The 20,083-nt window shown below is 44.6% G+C and overlaps 1 protein-coding gene across 3 annotated transcripts in view; it reads right to left on the reverse strand.

The window, feature by feature from the left end:
- Window positions 1-20,083, reverse strand: part of NME7 (NME/NM23 family member 7) — a 159,286-nt gene that overhangs the window by 31,624 nt on the left and 107,579 nt on the right. For all 3 annotated transcript variants that reach the window (XM_074973651.1, XM_074973661.1, XM_074973643.1), the window contains exon 11: window positions 18,617-18,805. In XM_074973651.1, the coding sequence (XP_074829752.1) occupies window positions 18,617-18,805 (189 nt within the window). The remainder of the gene's footprint in view (window positions 1-18,616; window positions 18,806-20,083) is intronic.

The following is a 20,083-nucleotide window of genomic DNA, read 5'->3' on the forward strand; positions in this document are numbered from 1 at the left end:
AATTCAGTAGGTCTGCAAACGGTGTGTAAATTACACGCTGACAGGTGAAAGGGGAGTGTGCAGCAAACAGCAACTAATATGAGGGTGTAAGAAAAATAAGAGGTAGCCAAGCCTCATGTACTCACAGTCTTCAAAAAATTGATTAGTTACTTTATTTGAGTTCCATTCTCAGATCTGTTTTGACTCAATGTATGACTGTAAGCAAGACAAGATGGGGTAGGTAATCTTTTTTTATTCTGTTGGTGAAAGAGATAAGCTTTCGAGCTTACAAAGAGCTCTTCTTCAGGTCTGGGTCCTGAGATCTGACGAAGAGCTCTGTGTCAAATCAAAAGCTTGTCTCTCTGACCAACAGAAGTTGGTCGAATAAAAGATATTACCTCACCCACCTTGTCTCTCTAATATCCTAGGATTAACAGGGCTACAACATTGCATACAACAATGACTTTAAGCAAGCCTCTTGAACTCTATCGGTGAATTCTGGCCTCAGTGAAGTCAGTGGTAGTTTTGCCATTCACTTCAATGGAACCAGGATTTCACCCTGTGGGTTTATTTATCCACCTGTAAAACATGAATAACGATACTTGCCTATGTATCGGGGACATTATGGGGTTTTACTGATTAATGCTTGTAAAGCACTTGGAGGTCCTCAGATAAAAGGAGCTATACAGCTGAAACACAATATTAGTCTGCAAGCATTCTGACTGACTATTACCCCAGCAGAACTAATATAGGCAGGTTTCAGAGTAGCAGCCGTGTTAGTCTGTATTCGCAAAAAGAAAAGGAGGATTTGTGGCACTTTAGAGACTAACAAATTTATTAGAGCATAAGCTTTCGTGAGCTACAGCTCACTTCATCGGATGCATTCAGTGGACTTATGCTTATGCAATGCATCCGATGAAGGGAGCTGTAGCTCACGAAAGCTTATGCTCAAATAAATTGGTTAGTCTCTACGGTGCCACAAGTACTCCTTTTCTAATATAGGCAGGTATTTCTTCCTTCTGAATTTTAGGAGAAAGAGAGAAAAGCAAAATTTTACACTCACACAAATAGTTCTGATGAAACTGCTTCACTGTACATACACACATGTGTATGTGCATAAAGTTCAAAGAAACTGTTCCTGAAATCACCACAAACTTTACTCTTGCTGGGAAAATTCAGAGTTTGCCTAGTGTACAAAGATAGCAGGGTCCAAGATGATGAGAGTTAAGTCTGGTCATTTCTGGCTTCGATCCTCCCATCACACACACGCGCACACACAGAAAGAAAGAAATGCAGAAGAGGAAAGAACTACCAGAAAATTCTATAAGATTCACCTAGCTAAGCCATCTTGCTCCCTTCAAAAGGAGTTTGCAGCCTTGTTGAGGTGCGCAATGAACATATCCTGGAGATGCCAGAGATCCATCTCACTGATTCTGGGCCACCCCCAGAGATCCCCTTCTCCTCCTATCCAGCAATAAGTCTTCCTTTGGAACAATGAAGGTATTGGCTGCTTTCCACATAGCAGAGCACTGCCCCTTTCTGAAAGAGGAGTAGAAGCTATTGGGAGGAAATATTACTGTTTGTAATAGATCAGGGTCCCATTGTGTTAGGTTCTGTACATGTATATTAAGAGACGGTCCTTGCCTTAAGAGCTTACAACCCATCTTGACACAACAGACAAAGGGTGGGAGAAAAGAGTATCATCTCCATTTTCAGAGCGAGAACTGAGGCACAGGAAGATTAAGTAACTTGCCCAAGGTTACACAGGGATGTGTGACAAAGCTGGAAAATGAGCCTAGATCTCCTAAATCCCTGCCCAGTTCCTCAACCGTCCTTGCTCTTTGGGTTAATGTTCCTTTAATTCCTGAGCAGATTTTGGATCAGGTATCTGCCTAGTTCCCTCCCCTGCAAAGAGAGCCCCTCAATTCCATCTGGGCATCTTCCAAAACCATTCCATCCAGAGTCTGCACAGAGGGGCTTTGTGTGGGCTTTCCCTCCCTTGCTCCCTATCACAATGCCGTTCTCTTGCACTCAACCATTTCAGTTTTTAAAAAACAATCCAGTGTTTGGTTACCGTGCATTTTCTCAGACTATAAGTAAACGAAACTGCTATAAATTCTCCTCAGGTTGCCTTGCAGTAGAAAGAAGAGCAGAGCAGCAAGAAACACCCTAAATTATTCATCGACAGCGTGTTTATTGAGTCACTCATTTTATATCCAGTTTTTTAAATGTCTTTGTTTGATGGTTTCAGAGATAATGAGACTGATGCTACAGAGTGAAACCTGATATTGCAGCTGCCAGTTACAGCAGAGGTGAAGGATGGAAAAACAGAGATCACCTGCTTCTTTCTGATACAGAAGGGTAGCTGGCTCAGCTTGGAACATATTTCTGCCCTTCTAAACCACTGATGATGTAACCTAAGCAGAAAAAACTGGAGAGATTCTCTGACAGCAGTAGTATGCATTTCTTGTGTTATTACAATGGCACAATGTGGTATGCGAGCCCCACTGCGGAAACTCTCAGCCCATATGTATTCTCTCTGTCCCAATTCTTCCACTGGGGACAATCCCATCATGCCTTTAAACGATGCAAGCATAGAGTCAGGTCACAAGCAGCTGTCTAGGAAGCCAGCTGCAGCTTCCAAGGAACCTGTGTAGATTGATTTTAAATCGCATTCCATATCCTAGCCAGTTCTTGTGGTTCCACTGCAGCTGGAAGTCCTATACAGAGTGGGTGAGTTCCCCCTAGAGCAGTCTGCGGCACGAGTGACAGTTCCTCACAGACCTGCCTCTTCGGTGTACTTCAAAATCCACTCTAACAAAGGGTATATGAAGAAGGCTGTGATCTGCAACCCCTCTTCTGCATGGCTATCAGATGCTCTGTCATCCACTCATTAAATTTTCAAACAAGCAAATTTGTGCTTTTTCCCATACTGCCCCTCACACTTGCGAGGTGCTCTGCAGAAACATCTGCAAAGCTACCTCATTATCCTCCTTCAAATCCCTCTGTACAGCTCTTCTTTTCTGTGATGCTTGCAAAAAAACTTGACAACGGCTAGGCTGCTAGTTGCAGAGACGACTGCCTATCATGCTGACCAGTACTGTCTCATTGTTTACTCGTACTCTTGTCTGTCTGTATCCATCTGTTGTCTCTTGCTTATACTTCGATTGCAAGCTCTTTGGGGCAGGGACTGTATTTTTGTTTTGTGTTTATACAGCACCTAGCACAATGGGATCCTGGTCCATGGTTGGGGTGCTTACAAGCTACACATAATAAATAACAACAGTCGACGACACCCCCGGTCTACACTGGGAGGGGGATTGACCCAAGATACGCAACTTCAGCTATGCAAATAGCGTAGCTGAAGTCGGCGTATCTTATGTTGACTTACCTGGCCGTGACGACGATGGCGGGTCCCCCATCGACTCCGCTTCTGCCTCTTGCGAGCTGGAGTTCTGGAGTCAACAGGGAGCACGTTCAGGGATCGATTTATCGCGTCTAGACGAGATGCGATAGATCAATCACTATCAGCCGATCCGGTGGGTAGCGAAGACCTGCCCTAAGCAAACAGTATTCCTCACTGTCAACAGACATTCTGAGTGTTAACTACAACTCAGCATCTTACAGTAACCAGGGCACTGTTCTGGAAAAAACCCCAACAGATTCTGAGCAACACAAATGACAAATGTGAAAGGTGCTATATGCACCTGATCATGCCACTCTCTACTCCTATTGATTTCAAGGGTGTTGGAAAGAAAATGCTCAATACATTCCAGGACTGAGCCCTGTAAGAACAAAATTATTAGTAAGTGACTGACCGAGATAAATCACTGTGAGCTTCCTGTATGAAACTTTTTGGGGCAATCATAATTGACTCTTATGCACAGACAGATCTCCTGTGGCACTTCTGGAAAGATAAGGCAGCTAGCCCTAGTGTCATAACAGAGTTCTAGCTTGGTTAATTACATTCTGCTCTCTTAAACTCTCCTTGCACTTTCAGCTAGATAGTCCTCTTCACTTCCTCACCTAAACAACACAGCAACACTGCACAACTGCTGTGTTCCAACTCAGAGCTGGGAGCATTTCAGTGATGAATAAAGCCATTTCTGTTTGCAAACAAATTACAGAATCAGAAGATTGTGAGGAGCTTTGGAATCTATTTAGATGAAAGTTGCTATGTAAATGCAAGGTCATTGTGACCAGCCATCTATCCTTAGCTGAGGAACTGAAGAGAAGGGAGACAGTAGTTCACTGCTGTTGCAATATCTTTCCCCCTTCTAGACACTGTGACCTCAGCACTTCCCTTATCTTCTGAAAAACAGTGCTCCCTTTCTCTGTGGGAGTACTGGTATCACAAGAGACTTTGTTTTGGTAAAATGCTCTCTCAGGGTTTGGGCTCACAGAACATAGCTTCCCCATATGTCTCCACAAGCCAAGCCAAGCAAAGAAACAAACATCTTAGACAGAAATTAACCCAGATACTGAGTGCACTTCTAAAGCACATTCTATAAATGGATCTCTCATAATGCTGTATAGATACTAATGAATTTAGCCTCAAAAACACCACTGATAGACAGGAAAGCCTTATTTTACAGATGGGGAATCTATGATAGAGAGATTGATATATTTGTCCAAATCAAACAGTGAGTCTGTGGGTAGAACCAGGAACAGAATAAAACACAGGTCTCCTGACTCCTAGTCCTGTGCCTTACCCTCGAAAGCCATGTCTTCACTGGGAAAAAAGGTGTGGCTTTAAAGCTTGTTAAAACCCTAGCATAGAGAGGGAAAGCAGTATTTTAACATGTTAGCTGGCAGGGGTCAACCCGAGAAGGAGCTAGTGCAGGGGTCTCAAACTCCATTTACCCCAGGGCCAGTGCCAGTCCTCAAGTCCTCCCAGCTGGCCAATAATGTCACTCATGCCGCCCAGAACCCAACCCCCAAAACTCCGCCCCCCCCAAACTTCACCCCCCAACCTGCCTAAGGCTCTGGGAGGGAGTTTGGCTGGGGGAGGAGGTCTGGGGTAGGGGATTGGGGTGCAGGCTCTGGGAGGGAGGAAGAGTGCAGGCTCTGGGAGGGGGTCGGAGGGTGTGGTGCTTACCTGGGGCTCCAAGGTGGGGCAGGCTGAGGGGCCCCAGGCACCGCCCCCACAGCTTCCCATTGGCCACAGGGGTACTCGTGGCAGGCGCAGCGTGCGGAGGCACAGCTCCACTCCGCCCCAGGGCAGGCAGACACATGGAGCAAGCAAGCAGACGCCGCTCAGCTCCACTGAGCTGCTGGGGCCCTGGGCCATTGTAAATCACCTGGGGGCGGCAGGTGGGGCCAAAGGAGAGACCCGGCCTGGAGCCCTGCAGGCCACATTGGGGAGGTTCGCGGGCCACAGATGGCCCACGAGTTTGAGACCCCGGAGCTAGCGCTAACAAGTTTTAAACTACAACTTGCCTTGTCTACTCTAGGATGTTAACATGCATTTAGCTAATGTTTTAAAAACACAACTTTTTCCCTATTGTAGATGTGGCCAAAAAAACCAGCTGCTTCTCTAATCCTACCAAGACCATGTTTACACTAGTAAAAAGACGTTGTGTTTCAAAACACATTTAGCTAACACAGTTTTTAAAAGACTTTGCACCAAGATTAGACAAAGCAAGTGGCGTTAAATTCATTAGTTGGTTGTTGTCATCTAGCGGGGGAAGCAAAGGGTTGACCACAACCATTCACCACATTTTTAAAATACAATTTGCCGTGTCTACACAAAGTGCATAATATTGTTTAACATCATCTTACCTAGCAAATTGTGAAACATGACCTAATCTTCCCAGGCTGGACAAACCCATTTATGCATAGTAAGCTCTGGAGCTGCAGAGTTAAAGATCAAGACAGGCTACCAAAAATAGTTAACCTTTTTGAGGCCGAGCACTCAAACCGTACAATTCTATACAAATGATACAATTTTAGAAAGATCTATATTAGCTACAGAGAGCTTAAATCATTGTGTATTTCATTCCACACAGGTAAAGAATGTGCTGCTTTTGTATCATTATCATTTTGAGTGTAAAGGGAGTATCTAGGATATTGGTCATCTCAGCCAGCCTCTTTGGGTATGTCTACATTGCAATCAGAGGTGAGACTGCAGCACATGTAGACATACACATGCTAGTATAGACCTAGCTAGCTTGGATTACAATAACAGTGAAGCCATGGCAGCATGGGCACCAGAACAACCGGTACAAGCCTGCCCGGGACCCTGGGTATGTACTTGAGTGGCTAGTCCTGCTGTCATGGCATCCAGTGATGTGGAGATGAGTGAGAAAGGCCAGCAGCTAAGACAGACAGGTAGGGATCACGAGGTTCTCTATCTGTTGGCACAGTCAGCTTCCCGAGGTGATGCCAGGTTTTTGAGGGGGCTTGTGAGACCTCAGGCAGACTTCTATAACCTACTTAAATGTACTCAACATTAGGAGTGTTTGGAAGCTGGATGGATCAGGGCCCTTATTGTGGGGATGCTACAATGCTCATCGTGGTGATGGACGGTATAGGAAAAATAAATAGACTAGTTAGGTGTTTCAGCAACTGGGGGAAGGACAAAAAAAATTCTTGCAGCAGAAAGGGGGATGGACCCCAATTTCAGTCTCCCCACCATAAGTCACCAGAGACTCTTAAGGGAGACAAGGAAGCAGAGTTTTCTGAGCTCTCATCCCTCACTGCAGACAATATGCTTAATATCAGCTCTTCTCAGTTGGGTTTAACACTTAGCACAATGCAATACCTGTTTTGTACCTAATTGCGGCAGTTTTATGACTAACGAACCTAGTTCAATGACTATCCCATGCAGGATTGATTTATGTAGAGGATTTAGTGCTCCTGAAAGGTTCTGGCCTGAATGTTCTGGAGAATATAAGCCTCTATCCATGAGACAAGCACAGCACAGAAAGAGGCACTGCCAGCTGTCCCTACACTGTGGCCTTGTCAACGTGCCTTAGCCATTACTTGGAAGATCCACCTCTAGGATTTAGAGTAGAGTTCACTGTCCATGACCAGTCTTTGGCCTCTCTGCTGGGACTGCCAACAAATCCCCAATAGAGTGGTGATTTTGCACATGTGGACACCTGCCTATTAGGAAGACGACTGAGACCACCAACTCATTTCCCTGTACAGCTATCACATGGCAAAATCTCTTGGGTGCTACCAAACGATGGCACAGCACATTTAAACCAGCAGTTGAAATTGAAAGGATCCATATCCCATCACTAATTCCCTAATTGTTCTAATCTACACAAGAAAATATTTTCAAGTGGCAGTGGCTGACATAGAGACCTTTTAATTAAAAGCCCCTTGTTCTAGTATAGTAAATTCTGTTGCCTGTCCTGGATGATTTTGGAAAGTCAATATGAAAAAAGATAACTGAGCGGGTCATCCCACAGATGGTGGAGGTCTGCCATATGAGCTGCATAGCCATAAGGTAAAAACCAACTTACTTATCTTTTTTTGTTTGGTTGGCTGGGTTTTATGAAGATACATTCAGAAGCATGTAGAATATGTCACAGAATTAACATTATGAACATTGAATACATGCCTATTAGACTGAGGGAATGTCTACACTATGAAATTAGGTCGATTTCACAGAAGTCAATTTTTCAGGAAGCGATTTTATACAATCGATTGTGTGTGTCCCCTAAGCGCATGAAGTCGGCGGAGTGCGTCCACAGTACCATGGCCAGCGTCGACTTTCAGAGCAGTGCACTGTGGGTAGCTATCCCACAGTTCCCGCAGTCTCCACTGCCCACTGGAATTCTGGGTTGAGCTCCCAATGCCTGATGGGACAAAAACATTGTTGCAGGTGGTTCTGGGTACATGTCGTCAGTCACCCCTCCCTCCCTCCGTGAAAGCAACAGCAGACAATCATTTTGCGCTCTTTTTCCTGGATTGCCCACACAGACACCACAGCATAGCAAGCATGGAGCCTGCTCAGATCACCGCTGCAGTTGTGAGCATTGTAAACACCTCGCATATTATCCTGCAGTATGTGCAGAACCTGCAAAAGCAGGTGAGGAGGCGACGATAGCGCGATCACGATAGTGATGAGGACATGGACACAGACTTCTCTCAAAGCATGGACCCAGCAGCTGTTCAATGTGAGAAGCCGCTGGGGATGGTGTAGCGGTGATCAGAGGAGAGCAGAACAGGATCTAAAGCCTGCAGTAGGGGGCAGGAATCCCAGTCTCCAATCTCAGGGGCTGCAGAAAGAGTTGTCTTTCCTGACTAGGTCTCAAAGAGCTGGACATTGTTCTAGCAAGTCCTAGACCAAGGATTCAGCAGGGGCAGGTTGAGAGCCCTTCACCCCTGGGGAACTTTCACTCTGAGCCCCTAGTGCTATACAAGAAGCTTCAGGTGTTTTCCCACTCCTTTTTCCTGCTCTGTCCCCTTCCCCCACTTTCTTTACCTCCCTTCTCTCCATCTCTTACTCTCTGTAAGAATCATACAAGGGCCATGGTTAAAAAGTGAAAGGAAAAGTCAGCGAAACCAGTATTCCAATTGTCATTGCTGCTTGCTGTGCGCTCCACAGTCTCCGTGAGAGTAAGGGGGAAGACGTTTAAGGCGGGGTGGGAGGTTGAGGCAAATCGCCTGGCGGCCGATTACACACAGCCAGACACCATGGCGATTAGAAGAGCACAGCAGGGCGCGCTGAGCATCAGAGAAGTTTTGAAAACCAGTTTCATGACTGGCCAGGCTACAGTGTGACAGTTCTGTTTGTTTCTCCTTGATGAAAACCCACCCCCTTGGTTGACCCTACTTCCCTGTAAGCGAACCGCCCTCCCCCCTTCGATCACCGCTTTCAGAGGCAATAAAGTCATTATTGTTTCAAAATCATGCATTGTTTACTAATTCATCACACAAATAGGGGGAAAACTCGCAAGGTAACCCAGGAGGGGTGGGTGAGGAGGGAAGCACCAGGTGGGGTGTTGGATGAGGGAAGGAGGGAAGGACAAGGCCACATTACAGTTCAAAACTTATTGAATACCAGCCTTCTGTAGCTTGGGCAATCCTCTGGGGTGGAGTGGCTCGGTGCCCGTAGCCTCCCCCCACCGTGTTTTTGGGCGTCTGGGTGAGGAGGATATGGAACTTGGGGAGGAGGGCAGGCGGTTATACAGGGGCTGCAGCGGCAGTCTGTGCTCCTGCTGTCTTTCCTGCAGCTCCACCAGACGCCTGAGCATGTCAGTTTGCTCCCCCATTAGCCTCAGCATTGCATCCTGCCTCCTCTCATCGCGCTCCTACCTCCTCACATCACGCTCATTTAACGCAGGGGTCGGCAACCTGCAGCACACGTGCTGACTTTTGTTCCGTTCACCCAGGCTGGCAGTGGGCTGAGCGGGGCCAGCGGCTGGAACCCCAGACCAGCAGCGGGCTCAGCGGCTCAGCCCATTGTAGGTCTGGGGTTCCGGCCGCCGGCCCCGCTCAGCCCAGCCCAGGGTTCTGTCCATGCCCTTGGAGATTTTGACATATATATTGGCATTTCGTCTTTTGGAACGGAGTTCTGCCTGCACGGATTCTTCTCCCCATACAGCGATCAGATCCAGTACCTCCCGTTCCGTCCATGCTAATGAGCTCGCCATGCTGGCCAAACAGGAAATGAAATTCAGAAGTTCCTGGGGCTTTTCCTGACTACCTGGCTAGTGCATCTGAGTTGAAAGTGTTGTCACAATGAAGCACTCTGGGATAGCTCCCAGAGGCCAATACCATCAAATTGCATCCACAGTACTTCAAATCCAGAACAGCGATGTCGATTTTAGCACTGCTCCCCTTGCCAAGGTGGAGTACAGAAACCGGTTTTAAGAGCCCTTTAAGTCGACAAAACCGGGTTGGTTGTGTGGATGGATTTAGTTTTAATTTGACCTAACGTGGCTAAATTCGACATAATCGTGTACTGTAGACCAGGCCTTAGAGATTGGGGTCTAGATTCTCAGCAGTACCCAATACACACTGGACACAGTTTTGGCAGAAGGCACAAAGGAGGCAGTTCTGCACCACACTGGTGACTGTGTAGTTTAGAGCAAACTCAGAGAGCACAATGGAGCGCTGGTCATATCCTGCTCCTTGTAGGTACTTCCCCTAATGAGCCCCCTACACTAGGGGCCAGGCAGAGAGTAGCATGGGGAGGTGTTAAAGGTAGAAGGGAATCCTGAACTGGCTAAATCTGTAGGCTTTATGGGTCTATTGTACTCTCAGATCATCACAAAGAGGCAATATCATAGAGAAGAATCTGACTCTGGAAGCTTACCCTTATAAGGAAATCATTAAACCACCTAGCTAATAGGCCTTGGGACAGTCTGTACCAGATTTTTCATTAGATCTGCAATAGCTCATATGCACAATTAAAATTGAAAGGACAGAGTCAGATATTTGACTCTAAATAACATTTAAGCAATTCAATCATGTCCTTTCCATTACAGGCCTCCATAGACAGCATGACATAGTAACTGCTGCCTGTTATTGATCTGTTTGCTACTCTTGCCGACAATGGTCTGCGGCTGAATGAAATTTTTTTTTTTTTAATTTAACTTGTGCTGTTTCAAGGGGTAACTGATTATATAAATTTCTTCTTTGTCAAAGAGTTATACTTGCCTTTCATACATGTTAATGTGTCTCTCTGTAGATGCGTAAGCAGTGATCATTAGGCAAAGGAAGACAACAAGCTTAGTTGACACTAGACAAGGAAGACAACAAGCTTAGCTGCTTGAAGGAGTCATTGTACATTATATGATTATAAAAATTAGAATATATATGGTCATCTTTCACATCACATAAAAATGTCACACAGGCAATTCAGTTATAAGACAGTATAAAAGTACATAAGTATTTAGCCCTCAAATATATCTAATAATTCTTTGCACTTTCATAGTATCTGCCACAGAGATGCTCCCAACCCTGGCAGGTGGGTCATATCATTGTTCCCATTGAACAGATGTGGAAATGTGAGGCACAGACTAGGCAATTTGCCCAAGGTTACACGGAGGTCAGAGAAAACAGAAGTCATATCTCCTTACTCCCAATCCTGTGTTTTAAACCATAAGGACTATCCTCCCTTTCAGTTGTTAAGAGTAATGGAGTTTAAAGGCAGAAGGGACCATTATATCATCTAGCCTGACCTCCTGCATATCCCAGGCGACCAACACCCACACACTAAACCCAACGACCAAAATGAGACCAAAGTAAATGAGCCCTCAGGAGACTAGACTATGTTCCATAGGCAGAGAATAGAAGGGACAAAGGTGCCTCAGTGCCAGAGGCCCCTGCAATGGCAGGGAAATGATTGAGATATACCTGGATAATCCTGGCAAGTGACCTGCACCCCCACGCAGCAGAGGAAGGCGAAAAAACCCCAAGGTCCCTGCCCATCTGACCTGGGGGAGAATTCCTTCCGAACCTCACATATGGCAATAAGTTAGACCCTGAGCATGTGAGCAAGAACCAGTCAGCGAAGCACCTTAGAGAGCGAATAAGTGGTGCCACCTCAGAGCACCAGCCCACACTGCCCCATCTCCAGTTGTGGCCATGCCTGATGCTTGAAAGGAAAGAAAAAAAGCCTCCTTGAATACATGGTGGGGGGTGTCCCCTTCCTGAGTCCTGCCACTGGCTCACTGAAACTCTGAAGCACAAGGTTTAGGAAAATAAGATAAACTAGAAGTGAGCTCCAGGGCTGTTGAGCCTTGCCCTCTAGCATCACAAGCAATCCTGTCACATGAGTGCACTCATATATTTGTCCAGTTCTCTCTTAAAACTAATTAAGTTGTTTCCCACCACAACTTGGCTGTTGTGGGGGGAAACAACACAGCTGTTCCAGAACCTCACCCTTTTGATGGCTAGAAACCTTCTAATTTCCAGCCTTAATTTGTTCATAGCCAGTTTGCATTCATTTGTTTTTACGAAAATATTGTCCGTTAGCTTAAATACTCTTCACCCTCCCTGGTATTTACCACCCTAATGTATTTACAGAGACCAATCATATCCCGTTCAGTCTTCTTTTCCCCCCCAAGACTAAACAAGCCAAGCTCTTCCAATCTACAAAAACAACTTATTTTTTTCCGGTGGCACCTTAAAGACTAACAGATTTATTGAAAACTTCCTTTTGCTCTCACCCTAGCTCCTTTCCCCTCCCCAAACTCTCTGTGAAAAGATTTTCTGGATTGCTCTGATTGTATTTAATCAGAACAGCTCTACTGAGAAAATATCAAATGATACTTGGTATCTTCCAATCTACTCTAATAAGATTGGCCCTTCATTTCCTTGATCATCCTAGTAGTGCTTCTCTGTACTTGTTCCAGTTTCAATTCATCTTTCTTGAACATGGGCATTGCATACAGCAGTGGTTCTCAACCTTTCCAGACTACTTTCAGGAGACCGATTTGTCTTGTGTACCCCAAGTTTGACCTCACCTAGAAACTACTTGCTTACAAAATCAGACATAAAAATACAAAAGTGTCACAGCACACTATTATTGAAAAATTGCTTACGTTCGTATTTTTAATATATAGTCATAAAATAAATTGATTGGAATATAAATATTGTACTTACATTTCAGTGTATAATATATAGAGCAGTATAAACAAGTCATTGTCTGTATGACATTTTAGTTTGTACTGACTTCGCTAGTGCTTTTTACGTAGCCTATTGTAAAACTAAGCAAATAACAAGATGAGTTGATGTATCCCTAGAAGACCTCTGCTTACCCTCAGGGGTACATGTACCCCTGGTTGAGAACCAATGGTAAACAATATTCCAAATAAGGTCTTACCTGTGCCTTGTACAAGGGCATTAATCTCTCTACTGGTAATGCCTTGCCTAATACATTCTAGGATCACATTTGCCTTTTTCACAGCCACATCTCATTGCTGGCTCATAGTCATCCTGTGATCAATCCATATATCCAGGTCTCTCTCCTCCTCTGTCACTTCCAACTGATAAAGCCACAGCTTGTAGCAGAAATTCTTATTATCAGACTAAGTACATGACTTTACAATTCGTAATGTTAAATTTCATCTGATTTCTGTCGCTCTAATCTTCAAGGTCACCCAGATCTTCCAGTAAAATATTCGGATCCTCCTCTATTGACGATGCCTCCCACCTTTGTACCATTAGCAAATTTCATTAGCACATTGCTATGTTTTGTGCCAAGGTCATTAATAAAAATATTGAATAAGATTGATCCCAAGACTGATCCTTGAGTACTTAAACAGAACAGCTTTACCGAGAAAATATCAAGTACCTTATCAAAGTACTATAATTTCTCATGAGCAAATGTGTACTTTTTTTTAATTAAAAATTTGGGTGACAGGTTAGCTGTATAGTTTCTTTTTCCTTTCTAGCTGACATCAAGGCTGTAGATCCATGCTTTGTATTCTGTCTAAATCAGCATGTTTATTAACACTTTAACCCATCCTTCTAACTCTGTAGAGTAGCTACCTCTTTGCTGCTGTTACATTTCATTGATTTTGTTCACAGATTCATAGATTCTAAGGCCACAAAGAACCATCATGATCATCTAGTCTGACCTCCAGTACAACACAGGTCATAGAACTTCCCCAAAATAATTCCCAGACCCTATCTCTTAGAAAAGCACTCTACCTTGATTTAAAAATTTGTCAGTTATGGAGAATGGTTAATTACTCCCAACATTAAACATTTATGCCTTATTTCCATTCTGAATTTGTCTAGCTTCAACTTCTAGCCATTAGATCATGTTACTCTTATAGACTGAAGAGCCCATTATTAAATTTCTGTTCCCTATGTAGATTCTTATTAGGGATGTAAAATACTAAACGGTTAACCAGTAAGCATTAATCTTACCAGTTAACTGACCCGAACCCTTAGCTCCCAGCCCACGTAGGCCGGCTGGCCGGAGCAGCCCCAGTCGGCCCAAGCAGCCCCAGCCCCTCTCCCTTTAATCAGTTAACCATTTAAATGACATAATGTTAATTATTTAAACGGTTAACTTTTTTAATGGATATTTACATCCCTAATACTTATAAAATATAATCAAGTCACCCCTTAACCTTCTCTTTGTTAAACTAAATAGATTGAGCTCTTTGAGTCTATTGTTATAAGCAGGGGTGTATTGGGGTTTTGTGGGGCCCTGGGCCAGAGCAAGTGGGGGCCCCTCCCCACCCCTTCCGCCTGCAGTCCCCCCGCACACTTCTGCCAGGAAAATGGGGTCAGGGCACGGGGGCTTGGCAAGCCAGGCGGGGTTGGGGCGCAGGGGCTTGTCCCGCTCTGCCCACCTGGCACTCTTGCCAGGGAGCAGGGTTAGGGTGTGGGCGCTTGTCCTGCTCTATGCACCCGGTACTCCTGCCCCTGCAAGGGAAGCCCCCGCATGCTGACCCCGCCCCCTGGCTGGAGTGCTGGCCAGGCGGCCAGAGCGGGGCAAACCTGGCAAGCCACCAGTGCCCCGACCCCAATCCCCAGCTGGAGTGCCGGGTGAGTGGGCAGAGCAGGGCAAGCTCGGTAAGCCCCCAGGCCTCAACCCCACTTCCTGGCAAGAGAGCTGGGTGGGTAGAGCCGGTCAGGGTGTGGGGGCACCCATTTTTCCGGGGCCCCCCAATTGGCAGGAGCCCCTGGGCACGGGCCCTCCTGGCCCCGTTGCTAATCCGCCACTGGCTATAAGGCATGCTTTCTAATCCTTTAACCATGCCTTGTTGAATAGTCATGGGCCTCTTCCTACTTTCCTGAAATACGAATGTTGAATTTCTTTTTAAACTTTACTCAATTTATGAATATCTTCCTAATACATATCTTTACATGATATGATAAAGCCTAAATTTTTATATCAGACTTTAAAAAAAACAACATTTCTTGCTTTGGAAAATGGAACCATGTAACTGACATTCTATTGTTGAAAATAAGACCTTTTAAGAAGTAACTACACTTCCTGATTTTGGAAAGTGCTCAAATACACTGAAATTTCTTTTTTTCTGGTATAGATCTTCCTCTGCATGTTTTTCTCTTGTAGACAATGAGGCCTAATCATTTCACAAATGTCCTTTTAGAAAGGCATTGCTGTACCGTGATTATAGTCAGTCTGATTCTCTTCTATGATGATTCAGTTGAACAACAAAGCAGCCAGAAAACCATGGGCCACCCACCACCAAATCAAATCCTCAGCACTGACTCCTCTAGGCACAAAAGGATTGGTTACATGACTGCTCCTTGTAGTGTGCCCTGAAGCCTTCCAAACTCAGGTGTTGAAAAAGGACAGAAGTAGCAAGTTTCACAGATGTGGGCATTCAGCTAAGTATGCTGGCTGTCCTCTAGAGTTTACGCACAGGGGCCAAAAGTAAGAATTCCCCAGCCATTCTTAACCATTCATGATGGGACATAAGAGGAGATGCAGACTCTCAGGAAGCTGTCCCTCTGACCATTTAGGGCTTCAGAGAACACAACTGACACCTTGAATTGCACTGAGAAACCACATGAGCCAGTGCAAAGCACAAGTGTTATATGCTCATGGTGACCCAGCACACTTAGGAAACAGGCAGCAATATCCTGCACAAGCTGAAGCTTCCAAGTGGTTTTCAAGGGCAGTTCTAAGCAAAACATATACAGTAGTCCAGACTAGAGGAGACAAAAGCCTGGAAATCTATAAATATTAGAGAGGAAAGATGGTCTTGGGGTTAAGACACACTGGACAGAGATTTGAGAGATGTGGGTTCATATCCAAGCCCTACCACAGACCTCCTGTGCAACCTTGGACAAGTCATTTAATCTCTTGGTGACTCGGTTTCCCATCTGTAAAATGGGAATAATATTTCCTTTGTCCCACCATTTGTCTGTATTGTCTATTTAGACTGTAAACTCTTTGGGGGCAGGAACCATTTCTTACTACACGTACGTACAGTACTCAGTTTAACAGAGTCCTGATCTTCATTGAGTCATCTTGACAATACCATAGTACAATTAATAAATATCTATGGTAAGCAAGGGCACCAGAAGGACTGCAAAAGGAGGGGAGTGGGAGAAGGGCAAGAAACCCAAACAGGCCAAATTTGTCCATGTTTCCACTTTTTGTAGGATTCTTTTATGACGTTCAGGTAATTAAAGAGCTCCTGATGGAGCCATATTGGACTCTTACTAGTCTTCATATCTTTCCTTTATGTTTATGACCAGCAAAAAAGCTATGGAGGTTTGTGCTCCTTGGGGTGGAACTACCAGTGTTTGCCTGACATAGACAAACCAAAACTAGTAAGGGGAAACTGTTGCTTTTGAAGAGAGTTTCAAAGGGTCAAGAGCAGGGTGACACAGTGAGAATTTTCTGTAACATTTTTATGAATCCTAGGCATGCCTCAATTTCCCTCTGTACATTGCATTGCTACCCCGTGGGTGCAAAAAGGTTAGCACTGCTCTTGGAACAGGGCAGGAGACCAGAGGTGTCATCTGTGTCACCTGGCTGTCAGGGCGGGGGGGGGGGGGGGAATGAGTAGAGTCATTAAAAAACTGGCTGAAAACAGAAGGTCCAGCAAGACAAAGAGATGCCCCAACCACTGAACAATCAACACCTAGCAGCAGGAAACCCCAGCAAGCGGGATTTGTGAACTGAGCTGGAGAACAAGGTGTCAGGTGAATGGAAGAAGAGGGGTATTTTTGGAGGGACTCAGGAGCCCAGACCAGAGGAGACAAAAGGGGGCAGGGGGAGAGAGCTGGAGTTGGAGTCCATCAAAACATGTCTGGCTCATCATGGCATTGGGTTGGCCAGGATGGATTATGGCTTAATTTCTGCCTCCCTGTGCTAACCTATGGACTTTCAGATTCTGTACCCAGGTGACTAATAAATTGTTACCTTGTTTTGAAAAGACTGCCTGTGTCATTGCAAATACTCACTGAGAACTTTGTGCCCTGAATGGATGCAGTACTAGCCTCCCGCAGGAGTCTGATTCAGCTGGATTCACTGCAGGGAGCCATGGTGAGAAACAGGGATTGCTGGCGCTGGAGTCTTGGAGGTCAGGGGCCTGCCTCTGTGGAACTGTGTAGGTCTGTGGGGCCTGGAACACTAAAGGGGTCATTCCCAGGAAATTGGGTATAGACCAGGGCATAGACCAGTCCCTGTGACTTCATGACCAGCAGAAATTAAGAACTATGTATCTGTTAAATTCCTGTGGTTGGCAATGTCTCTTTAGCTGCTTCCTGTTACAGTTCCATCCCCATGTTCTGAGGTTATTTATTCTCAATCTGGGGGAATTTTCATGCTATCAAAGCAAGGAAATGAGTCAGGTAATCTGGGGTTCTACTCCCAGCTCTGTCATGGACTTGCTGTCACTTAACCCCTCTGTGATGTACTGTCTCTATTCACGATGTTTTTCCATACACGTAGGACAGCCATATACAGTAGTTTCAGCACAAATGGATTATTTTAGATTAAGAAAAACAGAAAAAAAGACCAAAACAAAAGCCTCCATGAAAGCCTGGTATGTATCTTTGGTGCAACATGCTGCATCAACTCAGTATCCTAGAGTGGCAGCTGTCTTGCATGACAAATATTTAAAGGTGCAGTACATAGGAAACAAAATCACAAGTTACACAGTTAAATGCACCACAATCACAAAGCCTTCTCTCATTTATATAACATTTTGAGCACTTACCACTATAGGTGCTGGAGGGGGGGGGTGGGGGAAACGGACCAAAGGATAGTTTCTCCTCTACTTTTTAAATGGGGGTGGAGGTTGGCATGCCTCCTGGCATGACAGAAGGGCAGCCAGGCCAAATTTCAGCGAACGTATGGCATTGTGACCTGGTTTCGAATTTAAAATGACCCTGACAAATTGGAGAATCGGTCTGAAATCAACAAGATGAAATTCAATAAAGATAAGTGCCGAGTGCTTCACTTAGGAAGGAAAAGTAAAATGCACAAACACAAAATGGGGAATAACTGGCTAGCTGGTAGTATTGCTGAAAATGATCTGTGGGCTACAGCGGATCACGAAGTAATTATGAGCCAACAATATGGTGTGACTGCAAAAAAGGGTAATATTCTTGGATGTATTAATAAGAGAGTTTCGCATGTAAGATATGGGAGGTAATTGTCCCTCTCTACTCAGCACTGGTGAGGCCTGAGCTGGACTACTGTTTCTAGTTCCCACACTCTATAGGAAAGATGTGGACAAATTGAAAAAAGTCCAGAAAAGAACAACAAAAATGATAAAAAGTTTTCTAGCCTATGTGGAAAGATTAAAAAAACTGGGCATTTTTAATCTAAGGAAAAGACGACTGAGGAGGGACTGGATAGTCTTCAAATATTTTAAGGACTGTTATAGAGAGGACTGTGATTAATTCTTCTCCATGTCCACTGAAGGCAGGACAAGTAGTAATGGGCTTAATCTACAGCAAGGGAGAGTTGGAAAGTTTTTCCTAACTATAAGGGTAGGTAAGCACTGGAAAGGCTTCAAGATAGGTGGTGGAATCCCCATCATAGGAGGTTTTTAAGAACAGGTTGGACAAATACCTGTCAAGGATGGTCTAGGTATACTTGGTCCTACCTCAGCACAGGAGACTGGACTAAATGACCTATTGAGATCCCCTGCAGCCCTACATTTCTATGATTCTATAATGTTATTAATATCAACACACTTCTGAGAAAAGGCCTTGGTGGTTAACTTACCTTCTTTTTTAGGGTATAGCTTTCTAGGTCTGCAGAAGCCAAACAAAGGGATTTTACAGAAGAATCCTGCATGCTGCCTCCAATGCTCCCAGCTGACTTGGGGAATTTTGTGGGGCCTTTGAAGTCACTGTGTATGGTGGTTGTGAGATAGAGTAATCTGGGGAGAGGAAATGAGGGGTGCAAACAGACCTGGGGGGAAAAAAAATCTTTACAGTGGCTGACCAGTTCAATATAAACTACAAAGTTATAATAGTGTTTGACAGTCACTTGCAAAGAGAAAATATTCTGCAAGTCAACTGTTAAATTCTGTTTTCTTTTTGCAGATTGGTTATTTATTACAGTCTGAGACATGATGGGTTAACTCAGCTAGTACAGCGTTTCAGAGACACTATATACTATAATCAAATGGAAACAAGATTCAGGCAAGTGACATAGCTGCATAATCAATATATTCTATTGGTACCAGTGGCAAGAGGACAAAGGTAGGGTCTACCCTAATCTGCCTCCAAATTACAATTCTTTGTGCATCAGAACCACAGTAACAGATAAATGAAATGGTATAATTACAGCCAGGATTATAAAAAATAATTTTCAAATTTGGGTGTCTAAAGTTAAGAGGCGGAGTTTTTAAAGTGTCTATGTGATTTAGGGACTTGTGCTTTCAAGTCACCCATACACTTCTGAAAATCCCATCCATAATTCATATTCAGGCACCTACATAAAAGTGCTTTATTTTTCATACGCGCTCAAAGTCCAAACTTCCAACAAATTCAATGGGTTCTGAGCACCTCTGGGAAAAAAAAAAATCAAGATTTTTATTTAGATGCCCAAATATGGACTTGGTTCCCAAATTTATGCATCTGTCTTTGAAAATCTGGGTTATAATTTTAATAGCATGAAGAAAAAATATTAAAATTGGCATTGTAATGAACCTGCTGGCCTCTGATTGGGCAACTCACTAGCCCCCTAGAACAAACAGAAGCGAAAAGATTGGGCTATCTGTCATTCTAGGAGTTGTAGAAACACCTTTCAGTATCCATAGAGGGCAACCTGTTACCTAGCGTGACCAAGACGTGACAGAAGATCAGGCTCAAGGAGACAGACAGAGGGTTGGACTGTGACAGCAGCTGGTTGCAGGCAATATCCTGGCAATTGGCTGTGAAGGAAAACCCAACGTAGAGCAGTCCAAGCAGACAATGAGAGGCAACCACTGTAGCTGGCTGACAGGAGAACAAGGAAAGGCCCCTAACGAGACCACAGATGAGGGAACTAAACCCTGGCCAGTGGGTTCCACAGGTCAATAATTAATTGCCCTCTAACAGATGAATGGGCTAGCAGGAGCACCCTAAATACTAGGTCTGAAAGGGGAGAGGATATCCTTGTGCCTCTCTACTTGATTGCCTCCTACAGGTGGATTTACAAACTAGTGTGATAATTTTTAATTGTCATTTGTCTAAGACATTGTAA

This window comes from Natator depressus, chromosome 1 (assembly GCF_965152275.1).
Source record: "Natator depressus isolate rNatDep1 chromosome 1, rNatDep2.hap1, whole genome shotgun sequence".
NCBI lineage: Eukaryota > Metazoa > Chordata > Testudines > Cheloniidae > Natator > Natator depressus.